The sequence below is a fragment of the Simochromis diagramma genome, unplaced genomic scaffold, assembly GCF_900408965.1.
Source record: "Simochromis diagramma unplaced genomic scaffold, fSimDia1.1 OVJJ01000091.1, whole genome shotgun sequence".
Classification (NCBI taxonomy): domain Eukaryota; kingdom Metazoa; phylum Chordata; class Actinopteri; order Cichliformes; family Cichlidae; genus Simochromis; species Simochromis diagramma.
In genome coordinates this window covers 1,473,867-1,486,227 of record NW_024386901.1, presented here as the reverse complement: position 1 = coordinate 1,486,227, position 12,361 = coordinate 1,473,867, and the positions used below count along the sequence as shown (strand labels likewise).

General features: G+C 41.3%; 1 protein-coding gene across 4 annotated transcripts in view; it reads left to right on the top strand.

The window, feature by feature from the left end:
* Positions 1–2,411: 2,411 nt before the first annotated feature.
* The window catches only part of zmym2 (zinc finger, MYM-type 2), a 32,366-nt gene continuing 22,416 nt past the window's right edge, over positions 2,412–12,361 (top strand). Inside the window, exon 1 of one of the 4 annotated variants that reach the window (XM_040034654.1) lies at positions 2,412–2,524. Coding sequence is in view for 2 of the 4 variants with exons in the window: in XM_040034656.1 (XP_039890590.1) it covers positions 10,082–10,135 (54 nt within the window). In the remaining 2 variants the exon portion in view is untranslated. Of the gene's footprint in view, positions 2,525–2,961; positions 3,535–9,727; positions 10,136–12,361 lie in introns of those variants that run through there. The other 3 variants (XM_040034655.1, XM_040034656.1, XM_040034653.1) reach the window with 3 other exon arrangements.

Below are 12,361 nucleotides of genomic sequence, written 5' to 3'. Positions count from 1 at the left end.
ATAGGCAAGGAGTTTTATTGCTGCACATATAACTTGTACACCCATGATCATTACTATCATATGAACATGCTTTAAAGCAAAACATCAAACATCTGTTTCAAACAGTGTCTTGCATCTTTAAGCAAGACCATGCCAAACCACCAGCAGCATGTATCACAGCAGCGTGATGGATTTTACTTCTCTGGGAAGCTATTTGAGCGAATCCATATGAGAAGGAAGGACCAACAACACTGCACGCGTATGAAAGAGATCTCAAGCCAAGAGCCCCGGAAAAGACATGGAGCCTTTCTTTTAATTTGCCCTTTTTAAATAAAGTAGATGTTTTAAGGAGGGAGTTTGCTAACAGTTGTTGTTAATTAATGCAGTTTTTACAAAATGTGTTCATAAGTAGTGGAGCAGTAGGGACATAAAATCCTACAGCTAAAATGCAGCATGTATTCACACTGCACAACAAAGTTTAACTTCCAAACTGATGGTTTCCAGTCGCCACTGTATCCTAACAATGTTATCAGCGTCATTTCCTCTATGTTAGTGGTAATAAACTGCTGGTTGGTCAGTGTAACTCAGGGCAAAAAACAACAACAAAAAAACGCACAATTGTTTATTAAAACCGCGTGAATTACAGAGAGGCTGATTACATAAACACTGTGAGTTCATAATAGCCAGTGTGGCACATCATCTTCGATCTTTATCGAGGATCGTATTTAAAAAGAGATTTCAGTGTGATTTGCGCCTATGAGAAACTGAAATCTCCGACATTTTGTGCAGCGGCGCACAGCCAGAGGATCTGGCAACCAGACACTCAGCCTCATCAGACTGACTTAGAAATAAATCCGTGTATCTTCCATCCATTGCTACCCCTCATCTCGTGAGTTCAGAGATAGCCTGCGCGTAAGGAGGGTAAGGAGGTGGCGGTCCTTTTGTAATTGTTCTCTTTGATCTCTTTGGGCAGCCGACCCTTTAAGTGAATCTGATCCGCACGTTTCAGTGTGACATTTGAACGCACCTGATCCGCCATATTTAACAAACGTGATCACGGGCTCATTCCACCTTTGAGCCACCCCGATTTTTTTTTTTAAGTAATAACAAAATTACTACTAAACTATAGATTACCCACCTCTACATGTAATAATTTGCACATCTGCCTACTGAAATCAGTAGTTACTTAAATCAGTGTAATTTGATCTGGGCTTAATTTTGCTTTGTAAAGGTGTGTGCGGCATTTTTCTAACACTTTCTGGTGGGCGTCATTAATTTCCCGCCGCCGTTTGGTTTCTGGTGAGTCTCTGGGTGAAATTATGAGAGGAAACCCATGTTGAGCCGACACAGCTGAGAACATGAACTCTCTCAACCCGGATCCTTGTTCCTGATTGGATCCGAGCTGTGTACTTCAATGCAGCTTGTTAAGCTTCGAGAAAGGGGACCCAAAATAAAAAATCAAGAATAACTAAGGTGCATTTCTAGCAGGACTGGCCACACTTGACCTGGGATACATGCTATATATCGAGGATAAGGTGCGAGCATCTTAATGGATTTTTAATTGCTTGCAATGCAGCCACTGATTGGACCTCCTGCGCAGGCGCAAGAGGAAAAGAAAAGAGGGTGAATCGTAGAGGAGCTCTCACTCCGTAGTTACTTCCGGTTACAATAAAAATAAGAGGAAGTAGTTGTTTTGTTTTGTTTTTTAGGAAGTTTGAGCTCCTCGCGGTGTATCATTTTTATTTCAGTCGTTAATTTCTATCAGCTGTGTTTTAGATATCGGAGAGTAACCTCAATATAAAACGTAATAACTGTTAATAATGAAAATTACAAATTCAGACCGATTGAATATAAAATTTATAATTACATAAACGGCTAGCTGTGAAGGTTAACAGCGGGGCAAAAACTAAGGGGTGATTTGCGCGGGACAAATTATGCAATTTGTACTCTTATTTGAGGTTTTACCAGCAATTGTTTACCTGTAGTTTCAGTTTATGTCCATTTTCAGTGTTGAAAATGTGCCAAACAAAAAAATCGTTTGGCCTTTTTAAAATGCTTTCCACAAGTATGTTAACATCCTGAGATTTACATTTCAGAGCAGCTTACATAGTCTGTCCAAAATTGAAGGATGCCCCAACAACCTACTTGCTACATCACAATGGACTATGATGGAAGCACATTGTGTAATAAAGATGAAAAAACAAAAATCAACAGCATTATAATAGACAACATTCGGCCTCCCTCACATTTATCATGAGTCCACAGAGTAACAATTACTGACTTAATAAAATCACTCCTCCGAATCCCGTCTCACTGAGAACTGTGAATAGATATGTTGCAGGTAAACACAAACCATAAATGAGTTCTCAGAAATTCATATCTGTTTTTGTACGCGAGTGAACGTGCTGTTGACGCGTAGTGAGTGCTCTGCGTAGTGAGTGCTCTGCTCAGTAGATGATCTTGGATATAAACTTGTGCGCACGCGCTTCCGCGGATTAATGTCAAGGCACAAAAGTGGCGCTACACCGTTTTGAGCTCTACTCCGGTAAGCGAATTTCACAGACGTTTTTCGTATTCTACTTTTACGCCTAATTGGCCAAAGTTTGGGGAACTTGTGCGGGGGGGTTAGCCGGATGCCCGGGGAGTTTCACAGTACTCACACTGGGGCGTGAAGACTCATTAAGGGATGAATAAACAGTTAATTTTAACAGATTTGGTCCTCTCCGTCTCTGCGTGCTGTAGCTACTGCCGCCTCTAGTCTTCAGTATTGTTCAGTTGGCTAATGGCGGACGGCAGGCAGTGCTGTTTTCCGCTGGGGGAGGAGGGAGGTGTGTGGTGGGGGGGTGGGGACAAAATTACTCTGGTTGTTATAGTAATGGGTTCATACCTAGTTACAGTTTAGGTAACTCACAGGATGCTCACGTAAAACACGGTAAGGGAATTTCTCCGGGTCTTGTTTACCACCGCATGACACAAATGAAGCCAGTTCATGTGATATATGAGAGTAGGGCGCCCCTTGCGGTTGCCGAGTATATTTTGCCAGTGATTGCGCCAGGGTGGACTCCGCGTAGGGTAACTTTCCAATTAAAACCCCCATCGTCACAGGTATCGCAGAAATCGGGCTTTTTATTCGAAACCCGGGTCTGTTTCGCTGGCACGGGCATGTGTGCGCCTATAGAGCAGATAATCTGGACAAGAACAGGGGTTGTGGAAGGGGGGAAACACGTTTTCTTTTTCCTTTTTTTAGGTGTTGGGGACTGTGCTTGTCAGTGGCACACTGCATTAGCCCATCTTGATAAACATTTGCTTCTATTTTAATCTGTTATATGCGAGTAAGTTGCGATGATTTTTGTTGGTATTTTAACAATGGCGCAGTCTGTGTCTGCTCTCCTCCCCTCGATCTGCCGCTAATCCAATGGCTGTTTGCGGCAGGAAGGGGCAGGGGAGGGAGCGGAACGGAACACCCTGAACCACGTTTCTCCTGGACCCCAACTTGGAAGCCAGTCTAGCCTCTCCTTTTTCCCAGGTTATTTATGGAAGAGCTGCGCAGCTCAGGTAGTGCTGGTTCCGTTTATTCTCACTGATCAAAGTTTTGGATCTGCTTTTTATTGCCAAGTTTGTTAAATATCAATGCCGGGGAAGAGAAATGGAAGCTATATCGGGGTCGAGTGATAGTCGCCGCTGTAGCCGGGGACATGGGCCGGATTTTGTGCTGTGGTGGTCCTTCCAAGCGGTGTTGATAATCAAGGGCACGACCACTGGGACTCCGGCGGCCCCCGAAGGCTTCGTACAGCCTGTCCTTCATTGGGTGTTTTCTAATAATTCACAGGAGGTCTCTACAGCTGTGTAGCAGGGTTTAGTTTTGCATTCAGGTAAACGGAATGGACAATTTGATTTTGTGTTGTGTATTTTTTTTTAGCCCATCAGCTGGCTTGGGGATGCTCTGATGGCTGCGCATTACGCATCACTTCTCAGTGACATAAGTCTTATATAATAATCCCAGGCGTTTAATTTGAATATTTTATTAATCGGCTGTTGTCTGCGCAAATACTGGCGCAAACAGCTATCACATCTCCACCTTGTGACCTGCTTGGGGGGAGAGACGGGGAAAAATGTCAACTTCTGTGGCTTCATGCGCAAACTGATGCAGTTGGAAAGGTAGACGAGCACCTCTGTGGGGTGGTGATGTGGCGCAGGCGTTGATTTAAACTGCTAGTCTTGTTGAGGTGTGTGTGTGTTGCATGGAGGCAGGCTCGGCCACAGCGCCATCCCACCTCTCCGTTCACCTGGTGTTGACGTTGGGAGTCAAGGTTGCATGTCAGAGCTCATTAATGCTGGGTCCTCGTTTTCATCTCATCCACGTGAATGCAGGCTGTCTCGTAGCTCTGCATTGCAGTCTGAACTGAGTCTAGACCAGGCTATTCCCCCCCCCTCAGAGCACTATTGAGTTGCTTTGCACATAGATTTCTCTGTTGGTGGAATATCAGGCCAGAAAAGCATGAAGCATCTATCTGCAGCTCAGCTTTGCTTTGCTTTTGGGAGGTCTTGCAAATGGGGAGTGGGTTCCTTTGGGTCTCCTGGCTAGTATTTGGACTCCAGTTAACACCATGGTTACGGACATGTTATTGCCTTAGCGCAGGTTGTGTTTATATACATTAGCTTGGGTTGTCGCTTCTAAAGGAAGAACCTAATTATAGTAAGTCAGTGACTTGGAATTCAACCCTTCTTTTGAACAGTCAAGCATATTGTATTGATCTTGAATGTCATTCTGTTTTGCCTTGTACTTCCTGTCACATGGTCACAGCAAGTAAGTGTTCCTTATTTGGCACTAGTGCTCTACAGTGGAGCAGCTCTTTATTAGCAGCAAACATATAGGCTACACCTCTGATATAATGACTGCTGAGTTTGCAGCCGTGGCATTTAACAATGTGAACTCCTATATTTCTCTACCAAGCATACAGTTATCAGAGAGTCTTTGTACTTTGATAGAAAGTATAGGACAGATATGCAGCCCATTTTTGCATATTGAAATTTTTCTTCGTCTTCTCTCTGCTTGGAAAATACCTGCAATGAAGAAGTACAGTTTAAATAAGCATGAAATCGCTTTAGTCATTTGTAACGCAAAATAGCAGTCTGGCTGGAAAAAAACGGGTATTTGAAAGCATCAGAGCAGACTGAGAATTTGTAGTGGGAATGTTTTAACTTTTTTTATTATTCATTTTGTCACTTTTTAGTTATGAAGAAATTTTGCAAAAAGAAAATGTTTGGTTTTTTTTTGTTTTTTTGTTTTTTGTTTTTTTTTGCTAGTAATCTGCTTAAAAATCTTGGGAAGACATGGGATGGGGTCAGTCTTTGTTAATTATCCTGCAGCCGATTTCCTGACTTAGTTGGAAACTTAACGTGAGCGCACTGCTTGACTCCACATCACGACCATGTGTCTCACGTGCTGGATATGGTGCTAAGAGAATTGAAAACGATAGTTAAATTAACTTTATTTGAAAATCAGGTCAAACATTTTTTTTTAATTTCAGCACCAATATACTGTTGAGGCCCTTAATATTTGACCAAATTTAATAATTCAACTTTCATAGAGATGTGTTGTCAATGTAAAATGTGGTAGAGGCAGGATATTCTATGAGCATGCATGGCTCCCAGTAGCAATGGATGACTAGTCTTTCCTTACAATGTGACAGAAGCTCAACACATTTTCTCTGGTTCAAATGTAAGTGGAAAATTAAAGGAAACCCCAGCTATTAAGACATGTTTGCACTAAAATATGTACTGTGCTTTCAATAAAACACATGTGGTATTAAAATACACCAAATGTTTTCCTTTTAAGCACATTTTATATAAAACCGATTTACCAGTAGGTTGCCATTGTTATTTATTTCTCAATGCACTCTGGGTAGTGAGGTCATACGGTTGCACCGCATCCAGTTCACAGTTAGCAGCGCACTGGAAATGGCTTCTGTTCAGCCTTTCCAGTTTGAACCAGAGCAAACCGAGAGAGAGCATGAAAATAGTCAACCACCACTTAGTTTAGATGAAGATGAAAACAATCCGTCAGACGAGGACGAGAGAGTGAGGGAGAACTACTGGTGTCTATGTGGCTACTGCTTGCCAATGGCAACGGCGACTGAGAGCGTTTGTTGTAAAGCACCAAAACCTTTTGAAGCCGTATGTCTTAATCCAGATGTTCTTTGGGCAGCACTTGTTAGCCTCCATGACCGGTATCCGGTCTTTAAGTGATAACATTGTGAATCCTGCTTGCGGGCCCAAAGTAGTCTGCATTTAATAAGACTGTGTTTTTAACATGTTTTAATGCTTTGTATCTTGTTCGATTTAATCTCAACAATCTCCTAAAAACAGTCAGTGATCACTGTCGGCTTCTCACGGTTTTTATTACTGCTAATCATTTTAAAGCTCAGTTTTTAAACCCTTACGATGCAACTAGCCCAGCCCTTATATTGTGGATGGATTATCTCAGTGGTTCTCCTGACTGACGTTTGGTCCATTTACAGGATCCTGCCATGCGATTGCATTTGCCCCTAACCATTGGGAACCCTCATATTAACTTTTATCGAGTGGAAAAAGGTCTTCCATTCGTTAGCGTTCGTCCTCCAGCTTTACTGTTTATGTTATGCTAACATAGCTTGTCGTGCTAGCGATCACGTAGCACATCATTATATACCAGCTAGCCCAACTTCAGTAACTCTACAAACGTCACTGCTGTTTACTTTCCTGTCATTATTTATGTTGGAAGTGATAGCAGAGCTGTACGTTTTAATTTGATAAAAAATCTCTCAGTCAGAACATGGTAAATTATATTTAGATGGAAGCTAGCAAGCTAACTCCCTGCTAACTTCTAACTCAGTTAAATGTCATAAATCCCATTTTCATGGATGCCACGTAATTGTTACACCTGGCAGAGCAGCCACACTGATCATTTTATTACAGATGAACAAATTTAGACAGTTTTTCAACTCTTAGTAATGCTGCAGTGATCCTTTGACTTTTGCAGCAGAGTTTGGGCTCAGATATGGCTAATAACGTCAGACCAAAAGACCGGATAGTGCTGGTCTACCAAGTCGTAACCAGGTCATTAATAGGCAAGTTAATTAATACGGTTGCTATACTTTAAAAACCAAAACAGGTTAGCTGAACGAAAGCACCTATACTACCGACAACCAATACACGTCATCGTCCCAGAATGCATTGTGTGCGAAAAAACATGGCTACTCCCATGGCTCCAAAATAGTTTTAAACACCAAAGATTTAATGAAAAACAAAAATAATTTGTAACATATTTAGAGTAACTTGTCATAATAGTCGGGGTTCCCTTTAAACATAACCCCACAGATGGGTTTCATGTTTGATACTTTGAGTATCCTTTGCAGAGAGAAACCACCTGAATTCTGGAGCCATCACCAAACAAGAAGTTTCCTCCTCCTCCTCTATCGTGGCCTTTGCTGCAGCTGTCTTCAGTTCCTGTTTGTTCGTAGAGCTTTCCACCTTTAGTTTTGTCTACAGCAAGTTGAAGTACAGCTTGCTTGGGTTGACATCAGGTGAATGAATTGGTTATTACAGAATATTCCACATCCATAACTCCAGCTTTCTTAGTAGGTCTTGGGTCATTGGAGAGTGTTACTGTGAAGCACTATCCATCAACTTTACTGAATTTGGCTGAATCTGAGCAGCACTGTATCCCAGTAAACGTCGTCTGGCTGCTTCTGTGTTCTGTCACATCTTCAGGGAAGACTGGTCACACATTGCTACTGAAAGCCGTGCATGCTCTTACATTACACTGCCTCCACCATTTTTCACTTCAGATTGTCATCTGTTCTGTGGCGTCTCACTACTTTTATCTGCCATCATTCTAGTACAGGTTGATCTTAATTTCATCGATGTGTTCTTGAGTCTGGTCACTGGTTTGGTGACCCTTGTGATATGTCCCTGATCAGAAATCACATTGTGTCTTCCAGCCAATGCCACCCTTGCATTTGTGCATCTATTAGTGGGCTTCTTATTGATAATAAGCTTTTCTGGGCCTAAACTACAACCACCTTCAGTAGCTTCTGTTATTTTGGCCTTCCTCAAATAATTTTCATCTTCAGTATGTTAACAGCCGGCTGAGATGGGTAAAGGTCAGAGGACTAACTCATTTGAGAAAATTTTACATCTTTGTCTTATGCAGCTTTTGGATCCTCCTTGTATATTTTGTGTCATCGTACTTCTTTATCGTGATTCTTTGTCCAATCAGTTTTGGAGCATTTGATCAATTGTTTAACTCAATGACACGTCTGCTAATTGGGCCTCTTGAAGCAGCAGCCAATCTTTGGGGGAGGGGGGCTTCTGGTGTAGCCAGCTAATACCCAGTACCAGGGGTTCCTACGTTCACTACAAATGGATATTAGAAAGCTTCAAACACCCAGTAGTCCTCTTCCCTTTTCTTACTTTTTCTGCACATGAATTCAACCAAATGCAAATCTTATTACAGAGATTAGCATTTGGTTGAAATGGAGCAGGCTTATAGCATTGTACACTGTTACTTCTATCAGTAGTCACATCATCAGTAAGAACTGGTGACCCGGTTCCATTCGTGACATGCATGCCCAAACGCTATAATTGGAATTCTACAAATTTACACTGCTGAACAGCCTCTTGTGCAACGCCAGCTAACCAGATAGCAAGTAGGCCTGCAGTGATTTGTCGGCATAATTGCTGACTTTTATTGTCAACCCGTCGTATACTAATACCACGTAAATGCGTTTTTGTAACTGCAGTCAACTACAGGAACATATGGGGGCAGTGTAACGCCTCTATTGTCTGTCGAGACTGGAGTCAGAACTAATAGAAGAAGAAGAACGTAGTGCGACCCACAAAACGGGAGGATGGAAGAAAATGGAAACTGATTTTATTAAAAAATGTGAAAGCATTTCAAAGAAAACAAAGTTGAATGCAGACTGTGGAAAGCAGAGCTTTCCTTCCACGACAGCATTAATGCAACGCAAAAGCATTTAAAACGCCGGCACCCTAGAGCTGTGACATCAGCTCTGGATGGGTCAGTTTTAGAGAGTTAAGTCAGGGCGCCGCATTGATACCATGTTTATGATAATGTCTGAATAGTAATATTTATGTTTGTAAAGTAATTTTTATGTTAGCTTGCCTGTTGAAAACCTCTCAGGATGATACTTGCTAAGCAAACACCTTTTTTAGTTTTGTTAACTAATGAGTCAAATGCAATATCAAACCATTAATCAGGAGTAGCTACACTGCCTCCTAGTTTTTATATATTTCTATATAAAATATAAAACCAAATTTGTGATTAGTAACTGTCTTTTCTCATTCTATTTTGTTCTGTTTTACTAGTATTAAGCACAGGTGTATAGATGAGTTTGTCCTGTAAAGAGGCTCATGCACCTTTCAAATGGCTAAAGTCATGACAGAGTCATCTTTAGCATGGTTATCAGCAGCTGGGAACATCATCTCAAGGATAAGAGAAAGCCTTACTCCAGAGGATGTTCACTGCAATCATGAATTCATGAACTGAATCATCTGTAAACTTTGGAAACTTGTTATTTTGGAATGGAAAATAAAATATTTTTGATTTCATTTGAAGCTTTACTTCAACTTATGGACAGAAGCCTTTTTTAGTTTCCCATTTGAAATTTTCTTTATTTTAAGTACTACTAACACTTGAATTTATGTGACTTAATATTTCTTATTTATTTAATTTTTATTCTGATGGTTTGAGTATTATTAAACAGACATTTGATTATTTTCAAATTCATGTTTCCTGGGTCATTATTTTAATTTCCTATGGGATGAGACTACATGGTGATATTCACAGGTGGGCAGACTTGAGCAGATGTGGCACTGGAGCCTAGAATAGGAGGTTTGCCCACAGGAAGCAGAGAGGAGTTATTGAAGTAGTTATTGACTAATGGAGGAAAAATTGGCAGAAAAGTTAACTACCAAAATAATCTTTAGTTGCAGCCCACGACAACCAGAAGTCTGCAGTTTGGAAGTTGTTTAGTTTTGCTTTTGTCTGTCTCTTGGGCGGGACATAACTGCAGCCACAAACTTTGGAAGATATGTCCAAATGGAGTGCTTTACTTCACAGCTGTCCTGTGGGAACATTAAAGCCAAGGAGCTGGTATGTTGACTGAAAAACTGTGTGAAAAGTGACACAACCTGAAAACATAACATGTTAAAGCGTTAATGACTCCACCCCTGTGCCAAACACTTATTTCAAAGCTGTTTTTTCTTAACAAGGCCACAGAGTTTGTGAGTTTTGTTGTTTTATTTATTTAATTATAATATTTTTTCTTCCTAATGTTCTGTCCACTTCCGAACATACACAAATGTTTTCTGCGGTGGCCTCTCAGGTCTTCGCTTAACAGTGTCTTACTGTTTGTAAGAATGAACCATGCCTTTTGTTGAATCTACACCTCTTGCTCTCCAAGTTGAGAGCACCCGTGAATCGTTGTTAAAAACGAATTCAACATTTGCAGTATATTTATGACCTTTTGTCACCTTAAGCTGACATCAAATAACAAGGGAAAAAAGCCACACATAGCAGTGAAAGAGTTTTCAGTGCCAATATTTAAAAATTGAATTTTGGTGATTTATCAATACATCTGTACTGGTATTTATAACTGTGGATAAAACCACTCTTTAACCATGTCATGAGTGTTCATGTTGCATAGTTTGTCCATCAGAGAGGTATACAATGAAGCAAGTTTAACTCTCATAACAAATATTTATGTTTCATGTGTCTGAAAGAAAACTCTTGACTGATATAGCAGATTTTAAAATCAGTATTGGTGTCCGTGTTAAAAGGCCTATATTGATCTGGATCCATTCAAACAGTTAAAGCGGTAATTATGAGCACGTTTTCTATACAAAGCTGTGAGATGTCACTGGTTTTTAGGTGCATGTTTGGAGGTCAGGGTGACCTTGACACACAGCTAAGCACCTTTGCTATTTCTGATACTGGGCTTAAAATCTGGAAAACCAGGGTAAATATATATGGGCCGAATCTGCTCATGCTGAAGTCTTGCTAAACCAGTTTGTTCATTAAGCTAACGAGGCAACAGCTAACGTTCTCTTCATATGTACTGTAATAACCAAGCCATTTACCTGCATCCTTAAAGATGCTTGTGTACTGCTGCGAGTTTTATTTGATGCGCCCCACAGTGCTGAGACCAAAATGGCCACCACAGTGATGTCTGGCTTCCTCTGTAGCTCTTTTACAACTCAGATCGTGTGTTCAGGTGCTTTCAGGCGCTTCCTCTTCTGGGCAACTGTTGGCGTAATTAGCAGAGCTACAAAGATCATTGTCACCATAGAAGTGTCTATGAGCGAGCATCTGTTAGTGTCGTGTGTGTGTGTGTGTGTGCTGCAGCTGTCAGCAGTGATGTGATATGTGGCTTACAGCCACCCTCACTGCTGTGTTACATGAAAAGGAGATTTTGACAGAGGGGGATCAACAGAGTGCTGACTTCCCCAAAAGTGCCTTGAATATTATTTGATTCAGAATGTGGCACTCATTCAGATCACTCCATTTTCTGTCCTATTTCTTCTCTTTTGGATCGGGTAAGATGGTTAACAAATTAACTTGTTTGTATGTTTTTACACTATGTGCACGTACATCACTGCCGTTTAGTTTACGAGACACACACATGAACCGCACAACCATTTAAACGTTGTGTTGGTCAACTCAAGAGCACCCAGATGTAGTGCACAAAACAAGTCCCTGTGGTGGTGGTGGGCTTTACCATCACCACGGCAACCAAGGTGTAGCTTCGCTGGTTGCCAAGGACAACAAGAGAGTAGCTGTGTTGAGTGATACACAGGCGTAAGAAGCAGGGAGGGCGGGAGAGACGTGAAAGGCAGCAGGTGAAAACGAGGAGTAGAGTTGCCTGTAGTTGGGTAAGGAGCTTAAGGGAACGGGAAGAGAGAAGAAGAGGATGAAAGGAAGAGGCGTGATGGTGAGGAGGAGGGGCCCCCGTTGCTGGGCAGGCACATATGCTCACCCATGGAGACGTCACCTCTGCCGTTGCATGTGTTGAACATTAGATTCCCGCTTTCTTGTGGTAAATGCAACCAGAGAGGTTTATCTGTAGAGAACAAAGCCCTTCACCGGCCTACATCCCTATCATTTAAATACTCTTCTGACAGTATTAGAATCATTAGGAAAAAATGTAGTAGATTAAGACCAAGAAAGACTGCTCTGTTTACATGCTTTGTTAAACTATGAACAGATTTTTAATGAATCTGAGTGGAGAGAAAAGTCATGGGAGTTATCATATTGTTAGACTGATCGATAAATTTGAACCTCTGTGTTTAGTACAGCTGAAGAGCTCTGAAATGAACTCCT